The sequence below is a fragment of the Dipodomys spectabilis genome, unplaced genomic scaffold (genome assembly GCF_019054845.1).
Source record: "Dipodomys spectabilis isolate Male_0828 unplaced genomic scaffold, ASM1905484v1 ptg000148l, whole genome shotgun sequence".
Taxonomy (NCBI): Eukaryota; Metazoa; Chordata; class Mammalia; order Rodentia; family Heteromyidae; genus Dipodomys; species Dipodomys spectabilis.
Window position 1 is genome coordinate 300,967 of NW_024870825.1, and position 25,915 is coordinate 326,881.

Here is a 25,915-nt window from a genome sequence, read left to right on the forward strand (position 1 = left end):
GGCCTCCCCGCTGCCCCAGCCTCCCACCTGGGCCTCCCTGCTGCCCCGGCCTCCCCGCTGCCCGGGCGGGGCTGGAGTCGAACACCCCCCTGCACAATACACAGGTGCTCTATGAGAAGTCGTAGTGTACTGCAGGAGAGTGAGCCGCTGCTGCGGCTTTAGGTCTTCCGTGCTGCTCCAGGATGAGGCGAGGTATGAGGTGTAAGTTGAGGTGTGAGGCGGGTCCACATGGCTCCGCCATGACGTGTAAGGTGAGGTGTGAGGTGTGCGTTGAGGTATAAAATATCAGGTGTGAGTCATGAGGTGTGAGTTGAGGTGTGAGTCAAGGTGTGAGGTGTGAGTCATGAGGTGTGAGCTGTCAGGTGAGCTGAGGTGCGAAATGAGGTGTGAGTTGAGGTGTGAGGTATGAGTCAAGGTATGAGTCGAGGTGAGGTGTGAGTTGAGGTGAGGTGTGAGGCAGCTCACACATCTTGGGCGTGAGGCGTGAGGAGGATCTGACGTGCGCAGGGAAGCAACGCCCCCGGCAGGGCGGGGAGGCAAATTTGAACTCTCTCCTTCCACAAAAGGCGGGTGCTGGGCGCTCGGTGCTGCCCGCAGCCGGAGGGAAGAGGCATCTGCCCTATGGTTCCGCAGTCCCCGTCCTCCCCGGGGGCCCTGCAAACTGTGGCCGAGAGCAGCTGCGGGCTGGAAGCTCGGAAGGCGCCGCCGCCAAGCCCCTTCCTCGAGGCGCCCAGGGGACACAGTGCGGCCCGCAGCTCAAGGCCCGCAGCCCGCCAAGCGCCGCCCGCCTCGCTGGTTTTCCTCCCGAGAGGCCACGGCGCCCCCCGGCGGCGGCAGCGCCGCACGGCCCCGCCTAGCGCCAAGTCCCGGGCTCCAGAGTCAAGCAGAGGAGTTTGGCCCTGGCTTTCCCCCCCCCTTCGAGGGCGGGACCCGATGCCGCCCCGCCTCAGCCTCCGCCCCGCCCCCGCAGCGTTCCTCGCGCAATCTCGTCAGGGGCGCTGATTGGCTGGCGCTCTGCGTGAGGGCGCTGCGTCGCGGGGCGGGGCGCGCGCGCGGCGTCCGTGGGGCCTGAGTGAGTCCCGGTGGCCCCCCCTTCACTCGCCGCCGCGCCTCGCCCGCCTCCCGCCTTCCACCCGAGCGTCTGGGCCTTAGGGTCAGCGGCCGCCTGGCTTCCGGCGGAGCTGCCCGGGGGAAGGCAGCGCCGCCCGGCGGCACTCCGTGTGGGGAAGATGGCGCCGGGGCCCCCGGGCGTCGGTGCGGAGACGCTCCCCTCGCGGCTCCTGCTCCTCGCCCAGGCGCTGCTCCTGCTGCCCGCCGCCCGCGCTGGGCCCTGCCCCGCGCCCTGCGCCTGCCGCCCGCCGCTGCTGGACTGCAGCCGCCGGAGGCCGCCCGCGGCCGGCTGGGGTGCGCTGGCGGGCGCGCTGCCCCCCGGCGCTGCCGGCCTGTGAGTAACGGGAAGCTGGACGGGGGCGGGGGGGGGGAGCGGGGAGCGGGACGGGAGGAGGGGGGACGGAGAGTGGGACGGGGGGGCGGGGAGGGGCGGGGACGGGAGGGGAGAAGACTGGGGGGGACGGAAGGGGGGGCGGTAATGTGTCCTCTCTGGTCAGGACGGAACTGGCCTGAGGGCATGGTTCTCCGCCGGAGGTCGCTGTCCACACGCTGCTGGTTCATTGTTGGGTACTGGGCGAGAGCCCATGTCAGAGCTCCTGGGAACTTTGGTGAAGACCGAGCCTGGTTTCCTGGACCCAGGAGCTTCAGATCGGGCAGTGGCTTGGGTTATCTCCACATGTCTTTTTGAGGTACCAGCACCGTTCTTTCTTTGGGGTGCCCGTCCTGTCAACGCAATGACAGCCTCTCTAGTCTGTTGTTGGTGGGTGTGTGTTCTGCTGCCATCTGGGGTACCCAGCGTCGTGAACGTGGACCCTGAGACTCCTCACCAGATTGGGACATCTCTGTGAGTAGCATTCATAAGCTGATTCAGAAACCACAATAAGAAAGGAATTATTTCCAGAATCACTGAGGCTTTGATAATTCCTAGTGCCTTTCCACGTAGTGAGGACAGAAAATCCCTCTCTTGTGTTTACAGTGTGAGCACCAGCATGGTGGCTGGGTGAACCTGTGCCCAGTCTTCCTGGACCAGGTCAGGTCAGGCAGTGCTGTGGAGTGCTCCTTGCTCTGAGTCAGCCCAGTCCACCTGGACCAGGTCAGGCAGTGCTGTGGAGTGCTCCTTGTTCTGAGTCAGCCCAGTCTGTCTGGACCAGGTCAGGTCAGGCAGTGCTCTGGAGTGCTCCTTGCTCTGAGTCAGCCCAGTCTGTCTGGACCAGGTCAGGTCAGGCAGTGCTCTGGAGTGCTCCTTGCTCTGAGTCAGCCCAGTACACCTGGACCAGGTCAAGCAGTGCTGTGGAGTGCACCTTGCTCTGAGCCCAGTCTGTCTGGACCAGGTCAGGTCAGGCAGTGCTGTAGAGTGCTCCTTGCTCTGAGTCAGCTCAGTGCCTGGACCAGGTCAGGTCAGGCAGTGCTGTGGAGTGCTCCTTGTTCTGAGTCAGCTCAGTGTGCCTGGACCAGGTCAGGTCAGGCAGTGCTGTGGAGGGTACCTTGCTTTGTGTCAGCCCATTCCACCTGGACCAGGTCAGGCAGTGCTGTGGAGTGCTTCTTGCTCTGAGTCAGCCCCAGTCTGTCTGGACCAGGTCAGGTCAGGCCATGCTGTGTAGCGCTCCTTGCTGAGTCAGCCCATAGGGTTGTTAAATACTTGGAACTATGGGAACTCCCAGCAACCAACACACAGTTAGTTACTTTTCTGCCACTAACTGAGCAACGTGTTTATTAATTGACTTGTAATAGAGTCATCTCTGAAAAAAAGTCACCACTGAAAAGAATATCTTAGGGTGTAATTAAAATTTGTTTCATTGGAAATAAAATATAAATAGAAGATCTGTATTGTAGAGGTTAGGAAATATTGACATATTTACAAAGAGATTAGCATAGCTAGGAAAGGAAGCTATCTCACATTCATTGAAAAGCTAAGTATTGTAGAAAATATAGAATTCAGTGTCATAGTTTCTGCTGTTTTATAACATGTGTCTGGTTCTCAGATTACAAAATGCGTATCCTTGTGCACTGAGTGTAGTCTGACATACATGTAGCATAGTATCTCAGTTTTACATTCTTGAAACAGCTACCTGGTGATAACCGAATAAGTCTGGCTCAGGTCTGAATACAAATTGGCTTCTTGTAAATGTGATTGAAAGACATTTGGCTTACTTTTTAAACTAGCTTCACCGGGGATGGGATGTAACTCAGTGTTAATCTACTGAAGATGTCCAGGCCCTGGATTTGATTCCCAGCACTGAAAAGGAAAAAGAAGAAAAGACCCTCCACTGGTCATAAGACAGTGATTTGAAATGATTTTATATGAGATGCATTTATTTTGTGTTTCATTTTTGTTTAACCAAACAAATTATCCAGAGCAAGTGATACTCAGAAATTTTGCTTCCTTCTTGAAACAAGGTCTTGTAACGGGGCTGGCCTCTGACTCACTGTCTTTCTGCTTCAGGCTCTTGAGACCTGGAATTAGAGAATGGCCTAGCTCAACATGGAGACATTTTAACCATCTGATAGTGAAATTAACATTTTCAGCTGAAATGAAATGCTTTGGAGGATGTTCTGGTATGGACATGTAACAAACAGAAGTGCTGGGAGCAGAGGCTGAAATGGTGACAAGACTCCCTCACCAAGCACTCACACAGATGGAAGTTTATTATGAGCTGGACAACTTACAAATACTGAAAGATAGGATTATGTTGTCTTAAATTGAGACATGAGATATTATTTAGCAATTACTTTCCACTCTAAAACCACCAAGTATGTGTAGGTTCTTTTTTGTAATTTTGCATTTTAAACACGTGATACACTGTATAATCAAACTCGTTTGTTCAAACTTAAGCTCATTGAAATTATTGTCAACAAAATTTGTTAATCCTTCTTTTCAGTGCTACAGTTGAAACATGGGGCTTTTTTGCATGTGAAACAACCATTATATCACAGAGCCCAGCTCTGTTTATTTCAAACCTATTTAGATACTTACTGTCATTTTGCTCCTCTCCATGAGAAACTCCAAAATACTATTTGGTCATTCAGAACCTAAATGGCCCCCCTTGAATGAGAGCTCTGCATTATGTTGTTCTAATTCTGCATGGCATTGGAGACCCAAGAGTATTAGTCAGTATTTTGCTTTTTAATTTTGTGGTTCCAAGGATTGAACTCGGACCTTGTGCTTGCCAGGCTACTGGCTAGTCGTGTAGCCTTTTTCTGTTTTCCAGATAGGGTCTTGCTGTATGCCTGGCGTGGCCTGGCCTGCAGCCCTACTAGTGTTTACTCTTTCTGTTGTCTGTTTTATGGGGTTTGGCCAATGGATACTGACACATACCCATGTGTATAGTTTACAGGTTTATTCCACTGTCCTAAAAATCCATGATTTCTCCAGAGCAGTGGCTTATGCCTATAATACTAGGTACTTGGGAAGTGGAGATTGGGAGGATTACTGTTCAAAACCAACCTGGCAAATGTTAGACACCATCTCATCTGGATGTACTTGCTGGTTTGTGCCTGCTATCTCAGCCCCTTGGCCAGCATAAATGCAATTTATTGTTCAAGCCATTTGGGGCAAAATATTTTCAAAAATAGTTAAAACATGGCCCAAGTGGTAGAACACCAATCCAGCCAGCATGAGGCCCTGAGTTCAAATCCCTGTATTACAAGAAAAGTCCTCTGTGTCTAACCTACACCCCCTCCCCAATCCCTGGCAACCACTGATCTTCTCTACTGCCCACATTTAGCTCTGCCTTTCTCAGAACGCTGTGGGTGTGACTGTGATGTGTCCCCGGCTCAGAGCGCTGCGTGGTGGGACTGTGACATGTCTGCAGCTCAGAACGCTGTGTGGTGTAACTATGACTTGTCCCTAGCTCAGAATTCTGTGTGGGTAACTGTGACGTGTTCCCGGCTCAGAACGCTGTGTGGTGTGACTGTGACATGTCCCCGGCTCAGAGCTCTGCATGGTGTGATTGTGACGTGTCCCTGGCTTAGAATGCTGTGTGGTGTGACTGTGATGTGTCCCCAGCTCAGAGCACTATGTGGTACAACTGTGACGTGTCCCCGGCTCAGAATGTCATGCGGAGTGACTGTGACATGTTCCCAGCTCAGAATGCTGTGTGGTATGACTGTGATGTGTTCCCAGCTCAGTACGCTGTGAGGTGTGACTGTGACATGTCCCCGGCTCAGAGCTCTGCATGGTGTGACTGTGACATGTCCCCGGCTCAGAGCGCTGTGTGGTGTGACTGTGATATGTCCCCAGCTCAGAGCGCTGCGTGGTGTGACTGTGACGTGTCTCCAGCTCAGAACGCTGTGTGGTATGACTGTGATGTGTCCCTGGCTCAGAGTGCTGCGTGGTGTGACTGTGACGTTTCTCTAGCGTTTCAGTTGATTCCCAGTTCAGTGGTAGGACATAGGTGGATGGGCTCTAGGTCCTGACTGTATCTTGGGTTCTCTCCCCCATCTCTTTGTCCTTCCAGACCTTTATCTTGTAGTACAAGTTAGTTTCCCCAGAGGGGTTTCTTCAAGAGGTTTCCCCACTTTTATACAAGGAATCCCAGTCCACTGCCTCTTGTCTCTCTCCCCTCCCTCTTCCATCTTATTGTTCTGTTTTTATTGACTGAATTCATCCTCACTGTTAACTCTCCCCCTTACTGGGGTCAGCCCTTCCACAACACATCTGAGCCTGGTGTGTGTGTGTGTGTGTGTGTGTGTGTGTGTGTGTGTGTGTGTGTGTGTGTGTGTGTGTGTGTGTGTGTGTGTGTGTGTGTGTGTGTGTGTGTGTGTGTGTGTGTGTGTGTGTGTGTGTGTGTGTGTGTGTGTGTGTTCCCTTGGTACTGGGTTTTCTTGGTCTTGTTCACCGTGTAGCCCAGGCTGCCTGTCTTCCTGCCTCCATATCCTAAGTGCTAGTACTACAAGCCTGTACCACTGTGCCCGTTAACTTGTTTCACCAAATAAAAATGTTAGAAGTCCTTTTCCCAAACATTTCTTGTCATATTCATTTCATGATAGTATCAAAAAATTAAGAATCATGACTAATTAGAATTAGGACAATCCTGTGTGTTTAAAAATGTCACTAGTCTTGTAGTCTCTTTTTGTTTTCCAGATAGGGTCTTGCTCTATGCCTGAGCTGGCCTCGACTGCAGCCCTCTGGGCATTTACTTGTGATCTTGTCCTTATTTTCATTTCACTATAGACTGCTGATAACTTAGGGATTTGGAACCATGAGTCCTAGATTAGTTGCAGTGTATTACATGTGTAGTTTCTGTGTTGTAGTCTTCACACTCTTAGAACGTTAACATTCACTGAGTAACTCTGGGGAAGTCCTTCCAGTCACGAATGACTTTTGAACTTCACCTCTGGCTGTCTCAGGCTGTCAGTGACATTGACAGGACACCTTCATTGTTCACATGGGGAAAGATGCTGTGATAAAGCAAAAACTGTACAACTTTGCCTATATTTTCTATTTCCTTCTCTATTAAACTTTCTGTTGCTGTGACATAGATGTGACAGGAGTAACTTGTGGTTGGAAGGATTTACTTTCTATTTTCTGGCAGTATTGGGGTTTAGACTAAGAGCCTCAAGCTTGCTTGCCTTTTCAACTTGCTTACAGCTCGTGCTCTGCCAACTGAGCCATGCCTCCAGCCCTGCTATGTCTGGTTAATTGGAGATGAGAATTTCACAGACCTTTCTCTCTGTGCTGGCTTAGAATCATAAGCCTTTGAATCTTAGCCTCTTGAGTATTGTAGTTGTGAGCCACCAGCACCTAGTGAAGGCATTTTGCTCATGGTTTCAGAGGTTTCAATCCATTGTAGTAAGGTGAATGTGGAACAGGGTGGCTCACTTCTTGATGGCTAGGAAGCAGAGAGGAGAAGGAGGAGGTGAAGGGGAGGGATAAGGAAGGGGAGGGAGGGAAGGAGGAAGAAAGTAGGGATAGAGAAAGAATGGTTGGGCCCCTACCCTAAGGGCTAGTACTTCCCACATTCAGGAAAGGGCTTAGTGCCTTGGTTATTCTCTGGGAACACTGACACACCCACCAATGTCCTCAGTCCAGTCAGATTGACAAGACTAACCATCATACCCTTCCCAAAGGGACAGGATACTTGCAGTATCCTTCCCTATACATGTAATGCTAGTGAACACTGAAATATTCTTTGGAAAGCATTCTTAGTTTTAGAATGGTAATATAGAGTGGGGCTTGATTTGAAGACCTTTTACAAAACAGTGAATTTCTGGGCATGGTGTCAGGAGCCTGTAATCTCAGCTACTTGGGAGGTGAAGATAAAGGAAGATAAAAGCAGGAGAACTGGGGAATGGCTCAGGCAGTAGGACACTTGCCTAGCAAGGGCACGGAGCCCTAAGTTCAGTCCCTAATACTTCACGGCAAAGACACGTTCCTTTAAAGCTAGTAGGATTTTAGTGCCGAGTATCTAACCTAGGTCCTTATATATTACCACAGTCCTTGCCCAGTGAAATGCATGCCAGTCTACCAGTCTACCAGTATGGCTTGTTACATTTACCTTGGATTTCATTGTTTAAATCTTGTTTTAGAAAACAAAAACCTTACCCGGTGTATACCCGCATACAGCTTACCAGGTGAGATCAGGTACGGGATTTTCTTCTTGTGGCATGTGTTCGTGTTCAAAGGTTGGGGAATTTGGAGCATTTTGTTTTTTGAGGTAAGGGATGTTGGACCTCTATTTAAAAATCTTCCCTGGTGATATTCATGTGCAGCAGTAGTAAGGAACCACAGTAAATAGCTGGTGTGATTCACCATGCACTTATTGTGTGAGTCTTGTGTGAATCTTGGGCTCAGCCCTGAGCCTCTCTCCAACCCCAGTGTTGTTGTTTCTTGAACGTTATTTTAGAAGATTGGTGTGCTTTGCTCAATTCTTTAAGGTTCTTTTATACTTTGGAGAACCGATACATGTGCGCACACACGGCTCAGTGTCCTAATTATGCTTTGTTGTATAAATATTTCCATTTTTCAGTATACAACATATCTAATCAACATAAGTCATTAAATATACTAAGATAGTCTTGTGGATTCCTAGTGCTTGAAAATGCATTTTTTTCACCCTAGGTCCAAGCCATTTTATATGCTTTATTCTTTTAATTTCTAGCCTAATGAAAAACTGGAGAAAAGATCACACCATCTTAGCCAAAAGATAGAGAAGTAGTTGTCTTAATCACATTATGTTAAGAGCTTAGCAGCAGGTTTGTTGTTGTTGTTGTTGTTGTTGTTGTTGTTGTTGTTGTTGTTTGTGGGTCATAGGGCTTGAAGTCTGGGCCTGGGCGCTGTCCCTGCTCTTCAGCTCAAGGTGAGTGCTCTACCTCTTGAGCCACAGCACCACTTCTGGTTTTATATTGGTTTATTGGAGATCAGAGTCTCACAGACTTTTCTGCCAGGGCTGGCTTTGAACCTCGATACTCAGATGTTAACCTCCCGAGTAGCTAGGATTACAGGCGTGAGCCACTGGCACCCGGCAGCAGTAGTATTTTTAAGGAGTGCTTTGAGGCCCTAGTGGATGGTGTTTTCAGTAGCAGTGCTCATGTAGCTTGCTTAAGCCCTGCATTCAGTCCCCAGCACTGTGAAGAAAACAGACTTGGAGTTAATACTTTCACCATATTTTCTTTCATGATTCATTTATTCTATATTCCAATTGTGAAAAATGTTAGAGTGTGTAAATGATGCAAATAAGGAAATTTAAGTAGTTTTACCTCATCAATATTATTTTGAACTCAGCATTTATACTTGTAGGTGAGTGCGGTACTACTTAAGCTACACTTCTAGCTCTGGTGTGTGTTCTTTACTTTTGCTTGTATTGCCCTTTTCCAGTCTAGAAGTAAGACTATATTATTTTTCACAACTGCCAGAACAGCTAGTGGTAATAAACAGCTTTACAGCTATACCATAAACAGTACAACACTGGTGAAGTGTGATATAAATACATATATAGCAAAACACTCCTTGTTTCTTTTACATATTTTGTATTTTTTTACATGTGTATGTATAGTAATGTATATATTTCCAAATCACTTTGATAACTAACTTGCTTCTGTAATCAAAACCCTGATAGGTTGTAACAGGAGCAGCATAGCTAACTGTGAGCCTAAGTGTGCTGGTATGAGGAGATACTAAACTTGGTGCCAGATTAAACTATGGAAAATCTTGGATTGCTTTTTTTTTTTTTCCTGTTGGTTGTGGGGCTTGAACTCTGGGCCCAGGTGCTATCCCTCAGCTCTTCAGCTCAAGGCTAGCGCTCTGCCACTTGAGCTACAGTGCCACTTCTGGTTTTCTGGTGGTTTATTGGGGATAAGAGTCTCACGGCCTTTCCTGCCCGGGCTGGCTTTGAACCGTGATCCTCAGATCTCAGCCTCCTGAGTAGCTAGTATTACAGGCGGAAGCCACCAGCCTACATCGCTTTTAAAAAAAAATTTTAACTTTAAATTTTATTGTCAAGGGTGATGTACATAGGAGTTACAGTTACATAGTAGGTAGTGAGTACATTTCTTGTCAAACATTGATACCCCCTCTCGTTCCCCCCCCCCCCCCAGTCAAGTTGTACAGATCATTTTCAACATATTGTCTTGTGAGAATACTGTTGTATTGGTTCCCCCTTTGTCCTTTCTCTAATTCAAGTAAACATATGAACAGCATCTTGGATCACCTTAATAATGAGAAATTCAGCGTATGCTTGGCTTTGTAAATAGACCTCTGCCAACATTGAAAATAATAAGATACATTATTTTAATGTCCATCTGCTTCTAAAAATCTTTATAATAACAGTTCTAGATAGTTTGTGTAGTAACCCTAAATAGTTGATACAAAGAAAAGTATTCACTAAGATGGAAAATGTCATATTCTGTATATTTCCACATATAAGCTATGGCATTTGTTCTATTATTTCCAAACCTTTTTTTTTTTACACAAGGACTCACTGTGTAGTCCAGCAACCCTAGAACTCATTGTGCTGTAGTGTTGTGCTGTAATGTAGCAAGCCTAGAATTTATATTGTAGTCCAGCAAGCCTAGAACTCGTATGCTGTAGTCCAGCAAGCCTAGATCATTGTGCTGTAGTCCAGCAAGCCTAGAACTCACTGTAGTCCAGCAAACCTAGTACTCATTGTGCTGTAGTGCAGCAAGCCTAGAACTCGTTGTACTATAGTGCAGCAAACCTAGAACTCATTGTGCTGTAGTGCAGCAAGCCTAGAACTCGTTGTACTATAGTGCAGCAAACCTAGAACTCATTGTGCTGTAGTGCAGCAAGCCTAGAACTCGTTGTACTATAGTGCAGCAAACCTAGAACTCATTGTGCTGTAGTGCAGCAAGCCTAAAACTCAATGTGCTGTAGTCCAGCAAGCCTAGAACTCATGTGTTGCACAGATTGGCTTCAAACTAATGATCCTCCTGCCTCAGTCTCCCAAGCGCTAAGGTTAGTATTTTGTCCTATCCTTCTATTTTAAAAAGGAAGGAGAGGCAAATACTAAAAATGTGGATGGGAGATAGGGGACTGTTCAAGTGGTTGAGTGCCTGCCTCAACTGATTTCAAGCTTAAATACTACCAAAAAACAACAATGACAGAAGAAGTCAGGCAGCGGTGGCTCACACCTGAAATCCTAATTACTCAGAAAGCTGAGACCTGGAGGATCAAGATTTGAGCCATCCTGAACTCCAACTACTCAGCAAGAAGCTGGACTTGGAGGCCTGGCTCAGGTGGTAGAGTGTAAGCAAACCAACCAGAGCAAGTACAAGGCCCTGAGGGCGGGCCTTGGAACTGGCAAATTTTTAAAAAGGAAAGATGAAAGGGTTATTTTCTATGGTTTGGTACTGCTGGTCACTAAAAGTTTAGCTCTGTTGATTTGAGATTGGAGCGGTGAGACGCAGGCCTGTAATTGTAGAACTCAGGAAGACTGTGGATCATGAGTTTGAGGTCAGCCTGGACTACACAGTGAAATGCTGCATCAAAAACCAATACAACACTGAAACAAAAGTATTACAAAAAAGAAAGTGGCATTTATTTCTGCCTAAATCTAGTGTATTTGCATTTTCTACCTAATAAAATATAAATTACTGAGAGGAAGAGCAATGACCATGTAGGCTCTGGCCACTGTGATAGCCCCAATTGGTCATTTTATGGTATTATTCTGGAACATTGTATGAGAAGAATCCTTCTTCCTTCCCTTTTTTTGTTTTGTTTTGTTTGTTTTGTTTTGTCTTCTATTGTAAAGCAGTACTAGATTGAACTCAGGGCTCTAGCCCTGTGGGAGGAATATTAATCTGAGAAAAATAAATGAGAATCTTATTTCCCAGTACATAGTGGTAGATTTTTTTTTTAATGGTATGTTTAGTTCTAAATAACCTATCGTACTAAACTATTGTAGTGGTGGTACAGAGTTACTAAAGGTAGTCAGGTCACAAGTTCCAGGGGTTTTTTCGTGTGTTTGTGTTTTGTTTTGTTTTTTTGCCAGCCGTGTTGTTTGAATTTGGCTCTGGTGCTGACTGTTCCTACTATTTGAGCCACAGCGCCACTTCCAGCTTTTTTTCTGAGTCGTTTATTGGAGATAAGAGTCTCACAGACTTTTCTGCCCAGGTTGGCTTGGAACCAAGATCCTCAGATCTCAGCCTCCTGAGCAGCTAGGATGACCGGTGTGAGCCCTGGGTGCAGGCTCCAGTTAATTTTATACTAGGAAGTGGATTAAACCTGCAAGCAGTAGATAAGTGCCCAGAAAAGGAGGTGGTGCCAGACCCCATCCAACTTCAAATCCTGTATTACATTCTGTGCTTATCATCTTATTTGTGTTTTAACTTTTTTTGATCAGTCATGGGGCTTGAACTCAGGGTCTGGGTGCTGTCCCTGAGCTCTTCAGCTCAAGGCGAGCACTCTACCACTTGAGCCACACCGCCACTCGTGGTTAATTGCAGGTAAGAGTCTCACAGATGTTCCTGCCCAGACTGGCTTTGAACTGTGATCCTCAGATCTCAGCCTCCTGAGTAGCTAGGATGACAGGTGTGAATCACTGGAGCCCAGTTCTTTTAACTCTTAGAGCAGTCCATTAAGGCTAGTACTGATATTCTCATTTCACAGTGAAAGGGACTGAAATACCCAATAAATTAAGTAACTTGCCCAAGATTCCTAACCTGAGCATGGAAAGCTCAGATTCTTTAATGTAGTTATAGAATTCTTCACATTTTGTTGCTACATCACAGAATGAAATATTATTGTATTTTCAATCATTAAAAAACTAAGGAAACAAAATGGGTGAAAAAGCATGCCGCTAATTCTTTTATATATTTATTTTTAGTGCTGGTCCTGGGGCTTGAACTTGGGTTGGGCTCTTTCCTTGAGGTTTTTTGTTTGTTTTGTTTTGTTTTTGTTTTTGCTCAGGGCTAGCTCTCTATCATTTGAGCCAGTTCCACTTAGGGCTTTTTGCTGGTTTATTGGAGGTCAGAGTTTCAGACTTTGCTGCTCTCATGGCTTTGAACTGCAATCCTTAGATCTCAGCCTTCTGATTAGCTACAAATACAGGCCAACTGGCTCCTGACATGTCTCTAATTCTTGAAATGAGTGCTTCCATCTTCCAGCCACCTCCAGTGTTTTGGATTCATAGAAAGGGTACTGTGAATGTAAACAAGTACAAATAAAGGAGAGAAAGTTTAATTTGAAATAGCATAATGCTTCATGCTACCATAGAATCTTTTTTATCCTGCATATTTACCCAATACGTCCAGTTATCTTTAGCTTAACCATAAAGCAAAAAGGAACCATTTATTTGTAGAGGAGACTCAATCTCATTTACTCCTTATTCAGACAGTGCTAATAGGCACTGGGTTTCTGAGCCTGACACAATTTCAGGGTGTGTGTGTGTGGTGGGGCGGGGGGCAAGGGGGGGTAAGTAGGCCATTACAGGCAGGAAGGCTAACAGTTCTAAAATGTGGGAGAGCTTTTAGTGCAAAGCTGTTAGTGGCAAAAGAAGAGCCAATCTATCAAACAAACAGTATTTTAAGAGTTGTTTTCAAAGTTTTGTGCTTAGTTCATTATACCTCAGGAATACTCAGATCATGCATGTTAAATCACAGCACGGTAATGGATTAGAGTAGTAACCCTGAAGATTATTTTCAAAACTAAATTGTCCTAGGTATATTCTGATAAGACAGGAGTTAGTCACAAAAGATAGAATTATGCTAGATAAGGAAGTGAAGGATGTCATACCCCAAATATTAGATTTTGGGGTGTGTTACTAGAGATTGAACCTAAGGTCTCATGCATGCCAGGCAAGTACTGTATCATTGAGCTACACCTCTAGCCTTGTAAATTTTTTTATACAGGTTGTCTTGAACTTTGATCCTCCTTCAGTCTTTTGCAGAGGTGGGATTACTAAGTGGTAACCAGTAATTATTTGGCTACTTGTGTTTTCTTATCTTTAACTTTTGTAAAGATTCCTTTTATCAAAGGCTTTATTATTGAAGTTGTTTGTCATTTAAATACTTCAGTGGGCAGAATAAAAGCCTGCCTGTCCCCTGGACTTCTTTGCAGTTAGGTGCAGAACTTGGGTTCCTCCCCATAGTGTATACTCTATAAATAATTTACACTCCATGGTACTACATAAGTACATTAATGGCACCTCTGGCTCCACATGATATTCAGAACTTCAATAATTCATCATTTGTTACAGCTGCATCCTCAGCCTAAGTGGAGGTAGACTTTACAGCATGGTGATATAAGGCCTTCTCTGAGACCTTTACCATCCAGTCGTGTCCATTAACACTTAGAGATTCATAGCGTTAGAAAATAAAGAAAAGGTACCACTATAAGGTAAGTAAGTACCTCTCAACAGCAGAGGAAGACTAATTTTGTCATCTGCTTAGGTAAACTAAATGGAATTAATGCTTGGACATAATAAAAACAAGAGAGGCTTCTGAATGTTTTGTTGGGTGTAGATTTTTGGCTGTTCCTAGGTGCTGTCTCTGAGCTGCTTTTTGCACAAAGCTAGGGCTTTACCATTTGAGCTCCATTTCAGGCTTTTTGGGTAGTTTAGTGGAGATAAATGTCCATAGGCTTTCCTGTCTGAGCTGGCTTTGAACTGTGGTCCTCGCATCTCAGCCTCCTCAGTCAATAAGATTATAGGCCTGAGTTACCAGTGCCTGCTTGTTTTGTTTTGTTGGGGTTTTTTTGGTGACAGCGTCTTACTGTATAGCCTAAGCCAGCCTCTTCACTCAAGTGCTGGAGTCACAAGTATGTAGGTGAAGAGCGGCTCCAAGTTTTAAAAACCGATACAAACTTTTTTCCCCAGTGTGTGTAAAGGAGTGGTTCCCTTGGGGCCTTGTGCAGGCCCACAATGTTCTGCCTCTGCATTGTACCCTCAGCGTATCCAGTGGGTTTTCTGTTTGATATTGGAAATCTTCACATTTTCATTTTCTTCTGTTTTTAGAGTACTTTTAGGAAAAGAAATGTGGTGTCTGCATGTAGTCCCAGCTGTTCAGAAGGCTGAGGCAGAAAGTTTTTGTTTTTTGTTTTTTTTGTTTTATTGGTTGTGGGGCTTGAACTCTGGGCCTGGGCGCTGTGCCTCAGCTCTTCAACTCAAGGCTAGAGCTCTACCACTTGAGCTGCAACACCACTTCCGGTTTTCTGCTGGTTCATTGGAGATAAGAATTTCATAGACTTTACTGCCCGAGCTGGCTTTGAACCGCGATCCTCAGATCTCAACCTCCTGAATAGTTAGGATTACAGGTGTGAGCCACCAGCTCCGGGAAGTGGCGCTGTAGCTCAAGTGGTAGAGCACTAGCCTTGAGCTGAAGAGCTGAGGGACAGTGCTCAGGCCCAGAGTTCAAGCCCCACGACCGACAAAAAAAAGAAAAACACCGGCTGAAAGATTTGAGTACTCAAGTTCAAGACCAGTCTGGATAACATGATGAGACACATATCTCAAGGGGGAAAAGAAACAAGAAAGTCATGAGTATGGAAAATGAAAGCATGTGTGTACTCCTGTAAGCGCACATGTCATGCGATTCACTTCCAAAATGAAACAAAAATATAGAAGTTTGCCAGGTGCCAGGTGGCTCACACCTGTATTCGTAGCTACTAAAATCTGAGATCTGAGGATCACAGTTCAAAGCCAGACTGGGCAGGAAAGTCCTTGAGACTCTTACCTTCAGTTAACCACCAAAAAGTCTAGATGGAACTGTGACTCATAGAGCACTAATCTTGAGCAAAAAAGCTAAGAGACAGCACCTGTGCCTGAGTTCAAGTGCCAGATTCAGTGCACACACATTAATTTATACATTTCCAGTGAACAGAAAAAAACAAGTTTCTGTTGAGTTTCTTGAATTTTGGAATAATTACAGGTAGATGTTGTTTTTAGGGAAAAAGAAAAAGATTACTGGTAGATGATGTTTGAAGTCCTACCACTCAGCATAGTGAATTTCACATCGTCTATCATATTTCCAGTAAATTGGTCTGGTGATCATGTAATCTGGTTAGACACCTACTTTTTCAGGCATCTCTACTGCTGTATGCTGGAAGCTTTCTGTGGTAGTACAGTGTTGGGATTATATTCAGTTGACTAGTGATGTCTCTTCATCTCATCCTGGTAGGCTGGTTCAGAAGGTTCTGTGGGGTTGTGAGCTTGAGCCGTTTGCCACAGCCTGTGTGTCTTTATTTATTTATTTATTTAGGGTCCAGTGGTGGGGCCTGAACTCTGGGCCTGAGTGCTGTCCCTCAGCTCTTCAGCTCAAGGCTAGTGCTCTACCACTTGAGCCACAGCACCACTTCCGGCTTTTTTTTTTTCTTTTTGCTTATTTGGTGCTGAGGAATCAAACCCAGGGCCTCAGGCATGTAAGGCAAGCGCTCTACCACTGAGCCACCTTCCCAGCCTCAGCCTGTGTGTCTTTAAAACTCGAGGCTCAGCCGTCATAGCTGCATCAAACTACCCTTTCCTCCAGAGGAGAGATTCTGTTGTTTTCACTAATGCTGGCTACAAAGTTGTTCATACCATGTGTCTTGTCAATAGAGCTTATTTTATTGCTTTAATACTAATTATCTGGTTGTGGTTATCAGTGTTGAGCGATGCCCACAGGAAAGAACTCTGTGAGGGTCACACTTGTAGGATTTAGGGAAGGTGTTCTGAGGCCTCTTAGATTAATGTGAACACCCCCACTCTAGGAGGAGGGGATGTTACAGTGTTCATAGCCACAGGATGTAGAATTACAGCATACCATGTCAAGCCTGCTGCCCAGCTGCTTATTTGTCATGGGAAATCTGTGACTTCAAGTAGAACAGTTGCTGTTTTTTTTTTTTTTCCCCGTGGTGGTACCTAGGCTTGAACTCAGCCTTCTGCTCTTGCTCTGCTTTTCCATTCTTAGCTGGTACTCTACTACTTGAATCACAACTTCAGTTCACCTTTTTGCTGGTTAATTGGAGGTAGAGTCTCATGGACTTTATTGACTTCAAACTTTGATCCTTAGAACTTAGCCTTCTGAGTAGGCAGGCCTAAAAACAGCAACAAAACTATATTCACTTGATTGAAATCAGGAGTTTGTTGTTTAGTAGCAAATATAAATTGGATTAAAGCATCTAAATATAAGATTTTTGTTGTTGATGCTGAGTAATTGAACCCAACACACTTTTTTTTTCTTTTTCTTCTTTCTTTGTCAGTTCTGAGGTTTGAACTCAGGGCCTGGGTATTGTCCCTGAGCTCTTACACTCAAGGCTATCACTACCACTTTGAGCTATAACACCACTTCCAGTTTTATGGTGGTTAATTGGAAATAAGAGTCTCACAGACTTTTCTTGCCCAGGCTGGCTTTGAACTATGATCCTCAGATCTCAGCCTCCTGAGTATCTAGGATTACAGACGTGAGCCACCAGTGCCTAGTGGCACATTCTTTATTGCTGGGTAACACTCCCAGCCTAAATACACTTTCATTAATTTTTTTCCAGTGCTGGAGATTGAGCCCAGGGCCTCATGCTTGCTAGGCAAGTACACTACCATTTGAGCTGTGCCCCACTACGTGGAATGAATTAATATCTTTAAATTTTTTATTATTATTAAGGTGATGTATATGTCAGGTAATGAGTACATTTCTTTTTGGACAATGTCACCCCTTCACTGTCTCCCATTTTAATGTAGGGCCTACTGAGTACTGAATTCATATCCTTACCTGTTTCCCAACACAGACCTTCATTCTGATACTTCATGCCAGATACCTTGTAATGAAAGTCCTAGAACAGTTGTGGGAAAGCAATGGCATAACATCACCTTAGTTACTCCATGGTGTTAATTAAGCCCTAAATGAAAGTGATGCATGGGCTGGGAAGGTGGCTCAGTGGTAGAGTGCTTGCCTTGCATGCATGAGGCCCTGGGTTCCATTCCTCAGCACCACTTAAGTAAAAAGAAAAAAGCCGGAAGTGGCACTGTGGCTCAAGTGGTAGAGCACTAGCCTTGAGCTGAAGAGCTGAGGGACAGCGCCCAGGCCCAGAGTTCAGGCCCCATGACCGGACCCCCCCCCCAAAAAAAAAAAAAGATAAATAAAAGTGACGCAGTTTACAGATGGGCAGGCATACATCTAGCTGAGAGCAAATTGCTGTGCTGTGATTCAGACATCAAAACAGCTTGTGTCTTTGGTGCCTGTGGCTGCACAGGGAGCTACATTAGTCTAAGATGTGTCTCCACTGTGTGCCTTCTGCTAGCCATATTGTATAGCATGTGTGGGTTGGGTTCTCCCTCAGCTTATAGGTGCCAGGAACCAGGTGAATTCCATGACCTACTTGGGTGAAATATCCTTGCTGGAGGTGAGGTGGCATTAGCATTTTGAACTTATGGCTTCCTGACTTGCGGTTGTGTGACTTTGGATTGACAAGCTACTGATCTCTGCATGTTTCTTAAAGTGAAGATTATAAAAGCATTTGCCTTACAAAGTAGTTGTGTGAATTAAGCTAGTTAATTATAATGTGAGAAGAAGACTGCATGTTACTTAATAAATGTTATTCACCTGTGGTCATCATTACCATAATTTGAGATGAGAGGAATTTCCCTCTCGTGAATCTAGATAGTTATTTTTAGGGTAACCACATCCCTGTAGTCAGATCCTTTCTCTTTTTTCCACCAATACTCTAACTCAGTACCTGACACTTTTTGCTCATTAGCTGGTGCTCTACCACCTGAATCATACCTCCAACCCCTCCAGTTTTTTTATTGAGATAGGTTGGTCTGGAACTTGTATCCTTCTTGGTTCCATTTTCTCTTGAGTGCTGGGATTAAAAGTATGCACTACTATACTAAGCTTCAATTTTTTTTTTTTTTTTTTTTTGTCAGTCATGGGGCCTGAACTCTGGGCCTGGGTGCTGTCTCTCTACCACTTGAGCCACAGTGCCACTTCTGGTTTTCTAGTGGTTAATTGGAGATAAGAATCTCACAGATGTTCCTGCCTGGGCTGGCTTTGAATCTCCATCTTGAGACCCCATCCTCTTGAATAGCTAGGATTACAAGTGTGACCCTCCAGTGCCTGGCTCTTAAACTTTAAAAAAAAAAATTGAACCTTGTTGACGAAAACATAAAAATTAAAAAAATAATGCATGTATTTTGAAACCCAGATAAGTTTTTTATTGTTGTTGGTCGTGGGGCTTGGAGCTGTCCTGGAACTCTTTTACTCAGGGCTAGCTGCTCTACCACTTTGAGCACTGCTTCCAGTTTTTGAATGGTTAATTAGAGATAATAGTCTCAATAGTCTCACAGGGACTTTTCTGCACCGGCTAACTTCTAACTGTGATCCTCAGATCTCAGCCTCCTGAGTTGCCAGTATTTACAGGCATGAGCCGGCTGCCTCCGGTTCCAGATACATTTCTATTCGTAAACATTTCAATCTGTACTACACAAACTCTCTCTCTCTCTCTTTCTCTCTCTTTCCCTCTCTCCCTCTCTCTCTCTCTCTCTCTTTCTCTCTTTCTCTCTCTCTCTCTCTCTCTCTGAGCCACCAGTGCCTGGCACAAGCTCATATTTAATAAGACTTTTATGCCTATTTTAGTTTAGTTGCTTTTTAAAAATTTCTTTCTATTTGTGTAATTAGGGATCAAACCCAGATTCTGGCACATACTAGGGAAGACCTCTCACTAAGCTAAATCACCAGACTATTATTTTTCCTTTAAGTTTGCTCTCAACACTAAATTAGAATGATTTTCTTTCCTTCAGGGATTTGAGTCATAATCGATTGTCTAATTGGAATATCAGCTTGGAGTCACAAACACTGCAGGAAGTGTAAGTTATTTTATGTACTTAATGTTAAATTCTTTGAAGTGATTTAATTATGAATTTGAGTATATTTTATCTAGAGATGCTGTCAAATGAATTTCTTTAATGTAGTTACATAGTTTGTTTTTCATTATTCATTGTTTTAATGTAGTTACATAGTCTGTCTTTCCTTATTCACTGTTAACATTTTCACAGGTTAAAGCATGTTCCCCTCAGTCTCATCCCTTCTATCACTCTCTCTTTCCCTTCCCAAACACTTCCAATGAGTTTCAGTGTTCTACTTTCGTACCTGCTCACAACCTAACTAGTTACTCCTCCACCACTCTGTTTACCCGCTTACCCATGAGGGAAACTGGTTAATTATATTACTTCGAAACCTAAACTGTTGTCTTTGTTTCTTATTATACACTGAAGGTATTGAGTTGGTGACTTCAGGATACAAATTGTATAGAAATATTCTGCTTCTCTGAAACCAGAAATAAAATTTCTTCCCTCTTGGGAATAAGTTTTTTTTTTATTATTTTGTCATAGTTTCAAGCTAATGAAACTGTATGGTATAAACTTTTTAAATGTTGTGATAAATTGTCTAAAATAGTAGCATCATATCTAAAGTTATTTGTAAGAAAGCGAGTATTTGGGTTATTACTTGAGAATGTGGTGGTTGATAGAATCAATTTCCCTCTTGGCTGAGGTTTTTCCTTTAATTAAATGTAATGTATAATTTGGGAAGGAATTTTTCTGTATCTTTTCTCCCCTCTTCCCCACCTCTTTTTATTGTTGTTGTTCCAGTCTTGGGGCTTGAACTGAGGGCCTAGGCACTGTCTGAGCTTATTTTGCTCAAAGCTAGTGCTCTATCACTTGAGCCACACAGCTTTTCTCCTGGCTATTTTTAGAAGTGTATTGGAGGTAGTCTCACAGACTTTCCTGCCTGTGCTGGCTTCAAACCACAGTCTTCAGATCAGCTAGGATTATAGGCATGAGCCGCTGGTGCCTGACATTTTTCTCTTTCTTTTTTTTTTTGGTTGGCCTGGCTTTTGAACTCTGGGCCTGGGCACGGTCCCTCAGCTCTTCAGCTCAAGGCTAGTGCTCTACCACTTGAGCCACAGCACCACTTCTGGTTTTCTCTCAAAGAGTTCCCTGCCTGGGATGGCTTTGAACTGCAATTCTCAGATCTCACCCTCCTGAGTAGCTAGGATTACAGGCGTGAGCCACCAGCACCTGGCATTTCTTTTCTTTTTGAGTCAGTGTCTAACCATATAGTTCCAGCTAGACTTCAGATCCTCCTGCATCAGCCTACAGAATGCTTATTTTATAAAATATTAACAGTAAGCCGGGAGCTGGTGGCTCACACCTGTAATCCTAGCTACTCAAGAGGCTGAGATCTGAGGATTGTGGTTCAAAGCCAACCCAGGCAGGAAAGCCCATGAGACGCTTATCTCCAATTAACAACCAGAAAACCGGAAGTGGCGCTGTGGCTCAAGTGGTATAGTGCTCGCCTTGAGCTGAAGAGGTGAGGGACAGCACCCAGGCCCAGAGTTAAAGCCCCATGACCAACAGAAAAAAAAAAATTAACAGTATCAGTTATTGTGTTGTGATGTTCTCCAGGATGCAACTGTTGATAGACTGCTTTTCTCTTTATACCCTCAGAACTCTGAGTTGTTTTTAATTTTTAAGATTTTGTTTTTAAATTTTGATTTCACACATTGCATATGGGGGGGGGGGGCCCTTAGGACGTTTCCACATGTGGAACCAGTGTGTCCTGATCAGCCTCATCCCCTGCCACTCCCCCTGTTCCACTCCTCCTTTTAAAAGGATAACTTCTTTGAGTCCTGTTGTCCCTGTATTATTTTCTCTCTGGCACCAAATATACTGCTTTTACTTTCTTATAAACTGAATACACAGCTGAAAGAATGGACAGTGAGGAAAGGCCTCCCTGGGGAGATTTGTTGCATGACTTTGTAACTTCAACTCGTTTCTTATAAACCATTTATTTCTGGTTTCTTTTCTGATTTTGAGTTTGTTGGTGATTACAAACCAGGTTAATGAAATGTGACTTAGATTTGTTCCTGAAACCTTTGAAACAGTGTGTTGAAAGGGTAGCTAAGAATAAGCATATCATGCATACCGTAATAAAATTACTCATAGGTTCTGTCTCTGCATGGATGAGTTAATTCCTCCTGTGTTCCTCAGCAGCCTTCTTAACTTTAAATAGCTTTCAAGAGTGTATGTTACAACTACTTGAAGACAATAAAAATGTGTGTGTGTGTGTGTAGAGAGAGAGATCTGGGTGGGCTTAATTATACTTTAAGGACTCAATTTATAAATGCACGTTTTCAGAGAACTTTGCTGATACTAAAATTATTTAATGTGAAATATTTTTAGCCTTCCTAATATTTTAATAACCAGTATTATTAAAACATTTCTTATTAAATTGTATAATTTCTAGATAAATAACATTTTTATCTTAGTCAAACCCCAAGTCATAGACCTTTTCAAATTTGGCTCCTACCTAAATAATATATATTAGGCAGAAACCAGAATTTGAGAGGCAGAAAGCATTTCTTTTATTAAGCTTTTAAGTCTCTTTCTCTTTTCATAGGAAAATGAATTATAATGAACTAACTGAAATTCCATATTTTGGAGAACCAACAACTAATATTACTCTACTTTCATTGTAAGTAATTAAGATTTCAGATCTCTTGTTTAAATTCTGAATAGATACAGGATTTTTTTCTTTGTTTTTTAAAAAGTACCCATTCTGTTGATCAGAGTTACTTAATGACCTGTGGCCTATGGCGAATCACTGGTAACAGCTTTACTATAATATTTGTTTTGTAGAGTTCATAACTTAATCCCACAAATAAATGCAGAGGCATTCCAGTTTTACCCTGCTCTTGAGAGTTTAGACCTCAGTTCCAATATAATATCAGAAATCAAGACATCTTCCTTCCCTCGAATGCAGCTTAAGTACTTGTAAGTAAAATGAGTTTAATTTATTTAAATTTTTTTATTTTTTAAAAGTTTGATTGTGAAGGTGATGTACAGAGGGGTTATAGTAATATAAGTAAGGTAATGAAAAGAAATGTGCTCAGAATTTTAAGTACTTTTTTATTACTCATTGGTACCTAATTTCCCTCAAATGTCTTATTTATTTGTGATTTTGGTATTCGTGTAGTAAACCAGCCCAGGACTGGGTCATTGGATTACTGGTCTCCCACCTTCCTTCCAGAAGAAAGAGTACACTGGTTAGAAAACATTGATAGGCATCCAGAGCAAACTTTGAGGTCCAGTTCTGGATTTTTTTTTTTTTTAAAGAATAGCAGCTTTTCTAATTGGTTTGTGGTGCTGAGGATCGAGCCCAGGGCCTTGCAAATGCTGGGCAAGCACTCTACCTCACCTCCATACTTCCAGCCCTAATCAGCAGTTCTATAAAAGGTAAATAGGAATGATTGAATTATTTAATAAACAGTAACTTGCCCTGTATAATAATGATGATAGTTAGCATTTATGCTAGTGTTTTCTGGTTCATAAAGCCTATTCACTAGTCAGACACCAGTGGCTTATGCCTGTAATCCTAGTTATTCAAGAGGCTGAGACCTGAGGATCACTGTCTAAGCCAGCATGGGCAGGTGAGATTCTTTTCTCTCTACTACCAAAAGCCAAAAGAGGAGCTGAGGCTCAAGGCACCAGCTTTGAGTGAAAAAGCTTAGGCACTGGGTTCAAGCACCAGTACTGGCACACACACACAAAGTAAGTGAAAGAACTTAAAACACAAAGAAAGCCTATTTACACGTAATCCTACATAACAACCTACATAAAGTAGTATCATACTTTTTCAGTTCTGGGGATTGAAGCCAATGCCTTATATATTTTAGGGAAGCACTCTACTACTGAGCCACACTCCCAGACTTGTCATACTAATTTTGTAAATAAAGAAAAAAAGCAATTAACTGATGTGTAAAGTTGTATATAGTAAAGTGATAGAGCCAGAGCTCAATTACAGACTTTGAGCAGCTTTTTAGTAGTGTAAATTTTACCTAAAGCTTTTTCTTTTGTGTTATTTTGTTCATTTTAGGAATCTGAGTAATAATAGAATAACCACTTTGGAGGCTGGTTGCTTTGATAATTTATCAAGTTCCTTATTAGTGGTAAAGTTAAATAGGAACCGGATTAGCATGATTCCACCTAAGATCTTCAAGCTGCCCCACCTCCAGTTCTTGTGAGTAACTAAATAATGGATTGTCAGGAGACAGCTTTTCCTTTCACTTGTCTCTTGCTTCTCACTTATTGTTAGAGCATTTCAGTAAACCAATTTTCTGACTAGAATTGTTTTATTTAAGGGAACTTAAAAGAAACCGGATTAAAATTGTGGAAGGTCTTACATTCCAAGGGCTTGATTCCTTAAGATCTTTGAAAATGCAGCGCAATGGAATTAGCAAACTTAAGGATGGAGCATTTTTTGGTTTGAATAACATGGAAGAACTGTAAGTACTGAACACTAAAATAGAGGGTTATCAGGAATAGAGTCTGCCTGGGACCTTTCAGTGCTAAATGTCTAGAATGGCTGCTTAATTAATACAAAGGTACATTAGTTCTCTATTCTCTGTTGTGAAATAAGTATATGTAAAACTTTTTTTTAGTGATGGAGAGTCAACTTAGGGTTTCACAATGCTAAGCACACACTCTACCACACACTACCTGGTTTTTACATAAAGCTTCCAAATTTTGTTAGCTTATTTATTTATTTATTTAGTACAGTCATGGGGCTTGAACTCTGGGCCTGGGCACTGTCCCCTTCAGCTCAAGATGAGCGCTCACCACTTGAGCCACAGTGTCACTTCCAGCCTTTTCTGTTCATGTGGTGCTGAGGAATTGAACCCAAGGCCTCAGGCATGTGAGGCAAGCACTCTACCACTGAACTACCTTCCCAGCCTGCTAATTGATATTTTTATCATTGTTCTTAGAAACTTCTCATGTAGAGCTTGGTGCTATAATCCTAGTTACTCAGGAGGCTGAGATCTGAAGATCACAATTGGAAGCCAGCCTGGCAGAAAAGTCCATGAGGTTCTTATTTCTAGTTAACCACCAAAAAGCCAGAAGTGGAGCTGTGGCTCAAATGGTAGAGAACTAGCTTTGCACAAAAAAAACTCAGGGACAGCATCCAGGCCCTAGGACGGCACCAAAAAACCAAATCAAGACTTTCAAAAAACTTGTCATATAAAAAGTTTATATCCCGGGCTGGGAAGATGGCTCAGTGGTAGAGCGCTTGCCTTGCATGCCTGAGGCCCTGGGTTCGATTCCTCAGCACCACATAAGCAAAAAGAAAAAAGCCGGAGTGGCGCTGTGGCTCAAGTGGTAGAGCGCTAGCCTTGAGCTGAAGAGCTGAGGGACAGCGCCCAGGCCCAGAGTTCAGGCCCCACGTCCGGACCCCAAAAAAAAAAAAAAAAAAAAAAAAAAAGTTTATATCCCTAATGATTTGACTGGTGAAAACTATCTGAAATTATCTGGAACAGGAATGCTATACCACTTTAGCATGCTGGTTTTGTAGCATTGATACTTTTTCATCTCTAGCAATAAATCTTAAATAGAACTGAATGTGTTACTTGGGTTGATCAAAAGTACATGAGGATTTAAAATTATATTTGCACTGGGCACTGGTGGCTCACGCCTATAATCCCAGCTATTTAGGAGGCTGAGAGCTGAAGATGCAGTTTGAAGCCAGCCTGGGCAGAAAAGTCCATGAGACTCTTATCTCCAATAAACTACTCAGTTAAAAAAAAAAAAAAAAGCCAAAAGTGGCTCTGTGACTCAAATTGTAGAGCACTAGCCTTGAGCACAAAGAGGCTCCAGGACAGCACAGGCCCTCAGTTCAAGCCCCAGGACTAGTAAAAAAATTGATTTTGCTCTCAAAATGCCTTGTTTTTACTTATTTCCATTTTCTAATTTTACAGAGAACTGGAACACAATAACCTTACTGGAGTGAACAAAGGTTGGCTGTATGGCTTGAGAATGTTACAACAGTTATATGTGAGCCAGAATGCTATTGAAAGAATCAGCCCTGACGCATGGGAGTTCTGCCAAAGACTGTCTGAGCTGTACGTGTTGGGTGACATTTCAGTGGAGGGCCTGTTAAGTGTGGGGTGGCATCACTGGAGGTTGTGGACTAGAACAGGTTGAATTAAATAGCTCTCATGGCCATAAAGACATCTAACATCTGTCTTTCCTTGAAGCTTATTGGAAGCTAAACTCCCCATGATGATATAGGAAAAATTGTAAGTTGAGCCAAAATATAGCACCTTATTTACCTTCCATATTTCTTGTTTTTAGAGATTTGTCCTATAACCAGCTGGCCCGTCTTGAAGAGTCTGCCTTTGTGGGTCTGAGCTTACTGGAGAGATTGAATTTGGGAGACAACAGAGTCACTCACATTGCAGACGGTGCATTTAGGTTTCTTTCTAATCTTCAGACACTGTAAGTACATTTTAAAAAACAAGTAAAAGCTGGGTGCCAGTGGCTTATGCCAGTAATCCCTAGCTACTCAGGAGGCTGAGATCTGAGGATTGAGTTTTGAAGCCAGCTCA

General features: G+C 43.5%; 1 protein-coding gene across 2 annotated transcripts in view; it reads left to right on the plus strand.

The window, feature by feature from the left end:
* Positions 1–1,246: 1,246 nt before the first annotated feature.
* Positions 1,247–25,915, plus strand: part of Lrig2 (leucine rich repeats and immunoglobulin like domains 2) — a 54,940-nt gene continuing 30,271 nt past the window's right edge. The window contains exons 1-8 of one of the 2 annotated variants that reach the window (XM_042692281.1): positions 1,247–1,444; positions 19,275–19,340; positions 21,934–22,008; positions 22,173–22,307; positions 23,410–23,553; positions 23,675–23,818; positions 25,286–25,429; positions 25,662–25,805. In XM_042692281.1, the coding sequence (XP_042548215.1) occupies positions 21,938–22,008; positions 22,173–22,307; positions 23,410–23,553; positions 23,675–23,818; positions 25,286–25,429; positions 25,662–25,805 (782 nt within the window). In that variant the 5' untranslated portion in view covers positions 1,247–1,444; positions 19,275–19,340; positions 21,934–21,937. The remainder of the gene's footprint in view (positions 1,445–19,274; positions 19,341–21,933; positions 22,009–22,172; positions 22,308–23,409; positions 23,554–23,674; positions 23,819–25,285; positions 25,430–25,661; positions 25,806–25,915) is intronic. The other variant, XM_042692282.1, reaches the window with a different exon arrangement.